Here is a 6,154-nt window from a genome sequence, read left to right on the forward strand (position 1 = left end):
TTAATCTGCAAAAATGTCAACAATTCTGTGTTTTTCTGTCAATATGGGGTGCTGTGTGTACATTAATGAGGAAAAAAAATTAACTTAAATGATTTTAGCAAATGGCTGCAATATAACAAAGAGTGAAAAATTTAAGGGGGTCTGAATACTTTCCGTACCCACTGTATATATATATATATGATGGGTTTATCACAGAAAAGGAAAGGAAAAGATGCAAATAATGCAAATATGGTTTCATGGTCCAAATGTAAAAACAATAATCAAATAAATGAAGTACCTTCCATTTGTAAAGTGTTTTATTCACTTGATTATTTAAATAAAAGGCATTACTACATTGTTTTATTTTGTTGTTTCATTGATTTTCAGCAAAACTGACTATATCTTGTGATATTGAGAGGATTTCTGTCAAACCGCCCACCCCTACCATCAAGCTCGGCGTAATGCATGACATTAACATGTTTAACAGAATGTAATCCGCAGCATGCTAGCAGATCTCATTACAGTCAGAGACATAATTGCAGCTGGAACGAGAGCGATCATGTGCTGGCACTGTACTCGGTGTGTACTGTAATGGACGAATGAAAGCCTGAGAAAAAAAAAAAAGTGTTTTAGCATGGAGGCTTGTGAAACCAGCATTCACACTCCATCTAACACTCAGTGTGTGACAGGTGTCCGTTCCTCTGAAATCCATGCAATATATCTGAGATTAAATTCTGCCATCATAAACTCAAACATAAATTTAGTTTGGTAAATTTTAATGAATACTTTAATATTTAACATTAATATTATTAATAAAATGTACAATTAAAATTCATTATTATTTCAGTATGATATTTTTTAGATTTTACATTTCCTATTATTATTAACAACGATCATTATTTACAATAATAATAATAATTTTATATTTATGATAATTTTGTATTATAATTGTATTTTATTTTAGTTTACATGTATTACTGATAACAACAACAAACAAACAAACAACAACAATAAGGTTCAGGATGATTTAATTTTCATTTTTAGATGAACTAACCCTTTATGTTTCTTCTCTGAGAACCAAACGAAGAAACCTCTAATGCAAATGACTTGTGAAGGGTCGTGTACATACACAGCAGGAGAATCAACAGAAGGGCCTGGACTGATTTCCAAGTGTCCTGAAGTGGATTATTTCGTTAATCAAAACAAAGCTCTTGCGTAATTGGAGAGGCTGAGAGCAAATGTTCAGAGGAAATAAAGATCTCATGCAGCGAAAGACACACAACCACATCAGAAACACCGAGGAGAGGCCACAACGGTTCACTGGACGAACTCCATCTATACGCCTGCATTTATTACAACAGTTCCTCCTAAACAACAAAGAGATTACACGAAGAGCAAACAGAGACTTTTCCTTTTCCAACCCAAACTACAACAGAGACATAATCAATAATTGAGAGTGACGCTTCAATCACTGAAATCAGCTGTCAACAAGTGCCAGCTAAACTCCAACGTGACAGATCGCCCCTGCTGACCGATTCTTTCATTATCAGGATTTCATTTCTTCTTCTCCTCCTCCCTGCCATTATAAAGTGGTCCTGTTTCTAAAAGGTGCTGAGGGAAAACAACACAACCGCTCTCAGGAAAATCACTACTGTCGGGAAGTACTACGACTACGACTATTAATAAATGAAATGAAAAATACCACATTAAAATAAAATAAATTAAATTACATTATAACAATATTATTAGTTAAATATTAGCTGAAATACTAATTCAATAAAATAATATTAATATTAAATGACATTAGATATTAAGATATTGAAGTTAAAATTAAGGGTCTCTTTTTAACCATCATAATTAAATTTTCCTCTTTTCTTTCTCCCTGTCGGGAACTTGAAAAAGAAACATAAATAAAATAATAATAAATAAAACTAACAATACTACACTAAATTAAAATAAATAAAAGAAATGTAAAAATATTATTCAAATAATTGTTGTTGAAATATTAATTAAATATTAAAGAACATTAATATTAAATTATATTAAATAATATAAATAAATAGTGGTCGACCGATATTGTTTTTTTGACAGCCGATGGCGATATCTTGGAAAGCAGGGTGGCCAATGGCCGATATAAAGCCGATATAATTTTATTTATTTTAATTAATGTTTAAGAAATTTGAAATCATTTGAAAATGGATTAAAAAGTAAATGTGTTAAATAAACATACTTTTACTTTAGATGACAAGTATTTTTCACAAATAAATTAATATTTAATAAATAATATAATAAAAAAAGGAAGTAAACACTGTAACCAACAGGGCACTCAGTATTCTGGGAAGTTTGTGTGCATTGGGATTTGGGAATCATATTTTTTCAAATAAAGCCAAGGTAACACTCATTTTACATACAGCACACAGTGGAAATGACCAAAATAAAAGTCCCGCCTTGAACGCATCGGCCAAACAGGAAAACGTATTGGCCGATGCCGATATTTAAAAAATGCCAAATATCGGCCTTGCCGATATATCGGTAGACCTTGAACGCATTGGCCAAACAGGAAAACGTATCGGCCGATGCCTATCTTTAAAAAATGCCAAATATCAGCCGATATATCCACTATTATTAGACCACTAATAATAAATATTAGTTCATTTTAAATTAAGGGTTAAATGTTAATAATTAGTTTTAACAAATTATTTATACTTTAACAAATAAAATAAAATAAAATGTAAGAAAAACATAATAATGTTAATGTTTGATAATCACATACAAGCAAATTAATAAACGTCTCTACAACGTTGTAATTACAAGTGGAAAACATACAAAGTCTGTCATTGGTTGGCAAAACAGATAGCTCCACCCCAAACTTGCGCCATTGGATGATCTTTATTTCAAAATTTGTTAATTCACTTTTCATGTACTGTTGATGAAGCAATAAACCTGGCGGAAAATACAAATTTAGCACAACCAAACTATATTTCCCATCATTCTCTGGGGCAACACACACCTAACACACATCCTTTGCTCTTCCGTTGTTTTGCACCAGCATTAAAAAAAAAAGGTTCCTGTGCTTGTTGACATGTGAAATAACTTTTTTAGGCCAAAATCAGTTCTGAAAACTTCCCATGAGGACTTAAATCCACTTCATCTGCACTGGAATCCGATCAGTAATTAATGGCGTGTCCCGTTCAGCGAGTTCAAGTCTCTGTTTGCAAACTAAACCTCCTTAACGCATCCGCTGGAGGAACCCAGATTATTAAATGACATCCAGAGTTCTGCACACATAATTCGGGTCTCTGTCGAGAGGTGCTAATGCAACACAGCGCACGTTAAAATGAAAAGCATGCACACGTTTTTAATAAAGTGGCACGGTTAATTAAACATTCAGCAGCGAGATCTCTACGCTGGAGACTCGCACCCGCGCCAGGTGCGAAACAGATCTCGCACCAGCCATCCAATCAATGCGGCATCATTTACGCCTCTGCTTGACGTGTGAGAACATGTGTTCAAGCCTTCATTCAGTGTGTGGAAACGTGAGTACGAATGCATGCGTGTGAAGCCTGAGATGGAGAGACGAGCTACAGAAAAACAACACAAAACAAAAATAGACTAAACTGTGCTGTAAAAACCGTCCAGAATGTCTTAGCAACATGCATACTGTAGTAACACAACCTCTCACAACACCCTCACAACGAGTTAGCAGCAGAAAATGTGAATATGTGGCTCTCACGCTTATGACACGCTGTAAAACAATCATAATAACATTAAAGTCACAAAGCGTTTGGACTCATCCCCAGAAAACATCACTGACGGACTGCCACGACCCATCCTGTGATAAAGATTGCTGTGTTTAATTCCTGTCAAAAGATCAATCGGTGAGTCTTGGCAAGTCTTTAGCCCATCACCGAACTAGAATAAACACTCGAGTTCTGAGGGATTTGGCTCTGGCTTTCCCGCACAAGTTTAATGAAGTTTCTTCATTTAAGACGAGCATTTCTGCATAAACACACACAGAAATATATGCAAATATATGGAGAGGGAGTTTACCTAAATCCAGTATGATCAGCTGAGCGCTCGCCTGGACGTTCCCGGCGTCGTTCTCCGCTAAACACTGATAAAAACCTTCATCAGATTTTACTAAACCCAAAACCTGCAGGTTATGCTGCTTCTGTGGGGACACAAACAACAAAACAGAGCATTGCGTAAGAATTAACAACACTAACACTCTTATTATTGTGAAAAAACAAGACAGCTAAATATGACAATTTTGCAGGATAAATATTCATGGGATTTAAAACATTTTAGATGTCATGGGATTTAAAACTGTATCCATACAGTTAAAAGTGTAAGTAACAGGACTGAAAAACATCAATCAATCAATCAATCAAATCATTACTTAAAAATGATTTCATACAGTTATATTTGATTTCATACAGTTATACATGTCAGTAATAGGACTGAAAAATTGCAAAAAACAAACAAACAAAAAACTAAGGACCCGTCCACACGGAGACGCGTTTAGCTGTATACACATACATTTTGTATCGTATAGGCGTTTCGTCCACACGGATCCGGCGTTTTGGGAGAGTGAAACCGATATTTTTTGAAACCGGGTCCCAGGATGGATAAATCTGAAAACGCCGCCCTAGCGTTTTCGTGTGGACAGCGAATCCGTATATTTTCTGAAACGGTGGCGTCATCAGCCCACGTCTCGCCCCTAGTACCGCTACGTCACGTAACAGCAACAAAAACATGAACAAACACTGAACGATTGTCTTTTTATTAACTAACATTAACACAGATTAATAAATGTATTGTTCCATGTTCGTTTGTATAACGCGCACAAGGTTTATGCGCATGCATAGTCCAAGTCTTCTTCTCCGTTTTTAGTGTATCTGGCAGAATTACAGTGCCACATATTGGTCTGGCATGTATACTACATTGTTTTGTGTCGGTTTTGTGGTTTCGTGTGGACGCAGATATTTCATGAGACGAGGGGAAAAAAAATATCGGATAGGGAAAGCTCTGGCTCCGTGTGGACGTAGCCTAAAAATCACTACTTAAAACTGTATTCAACCAGTTAAAAGTGTAAGTAACAGGACCGAAAAACATCAATCGATCAATCAATAAAATCATTACTTAAAACTGTATTCATACAGTCAAATACATCAGTAACAGGACTGAAAAATAGCAACAAAAAAAACTAATTAAAATCAAGATTTAAAACGGTTCATGCAGTTAAAAGTGTTGGTAACAGGACTGACAACTGCAAAAAATAAAATATGAAATAACTAAAAATCATTACTTTAAACTGTATTCATACAGGTAAAAGTGTAAGTAACAGTACTGAAAAATCAAATCAATCAATCAATCAATCAAAATCATTACTTAAAACTGTATTCATACAGTTAAACATGTAACGACTGAAAAATAGTAACAAAAAAAAACTAATTAAAATCAGGATTTAAAACTGTGTTCATACAGTTAAAAGTGTTGGTAACAGGACTGAAAAATTGTACAAAAATAAAATATAAAATAACTAAAAATTAGGGATGCACCGAATTTTCACCGAAAGAGAAAAACGGCCGAAAATGCGAGCCGAAAATATAGGCTACATATAATAATAATATATATGGCGCCCAGCAGTGTTCAGCATGCAGGTTTCACTCTCCTCATCACTGCACGGTTTGACGCTCCTCTCAATATTCCAATCTATGAATGTGCGTTCTGCTCGTGTACCGCTCATGCTCACCGGAAAAGCAAAGTCCGCTCAAATAACGCGCTGACAGGAAATTTCTATGCAGTATACTTGTTCCGGTTTGCAGCAGCGCTACTGTGCTGTAACATGGTGTAGGCTAGTTCAGCTGTACTGGGCAACGCTGGTAAAATTATGCTACCTTCAGTGACGCTAGGCTCTGCTCACATGATCTGATAATAATAGCTTTGTAGGACTATACATTATTTGGATAATTAGTCCAAAAAAAAACAACAACAACTTATATCTGATTCTGTTACATAGAAGTGAATAAAAATATATAATATAATATATATTGATATTTAATATTAAAGTAACACTTTACAATAAGGTTCCATTAGTTAATGTTAGTTAATGTATTAACTAACATGAACAATATATTTATTACAGAATTTATTAATCTTTGTTCATATTAGT

At 34.7% G+C, this 6,154-nt stretch overlaps 1 protein-coding gene across 1 annotated transcript in view; it reads right to left on the reverse strand.

The window, feature by feature from the left end:
• neo1b (neogenin 1b) overlaps positions 1-6,154 on the reverse strand; it is a 147,174-nt gene that overhangs the window by 45,755 nt on the left and 95,265 nt on the right. The window contains exon 7 of the mRNA XM_016559457.1: positions 4,030-4,150. Within this exon, the coding sequence (XP_016414943.1) occupies positions 4,030-4,150 (121 nt within the window). The remainder of the gene's footprint in view (positions 1-4,029; positions 4,151-6,154) is intronic.

This window comes from Sinocyclocheilus rhinocerous, unplaced genomic scaffold (assembly GCF_001515625.1).
Source record: "Sinocyclocheilus rhinocerous isolate Xijiao unplaced genomic scaffold, SAMN03320098_v1.1 scaffold1099, whole genome shotgun sequence".
Taxonomy (NCBI): domain Eukaryota; kingdom Metazoa; phylum Chordata; class Actinopteri; order Cypriniformes; family Cyprinidae; genus Sinocyclocheilus; species Sinocyclocheilus rhinocerous.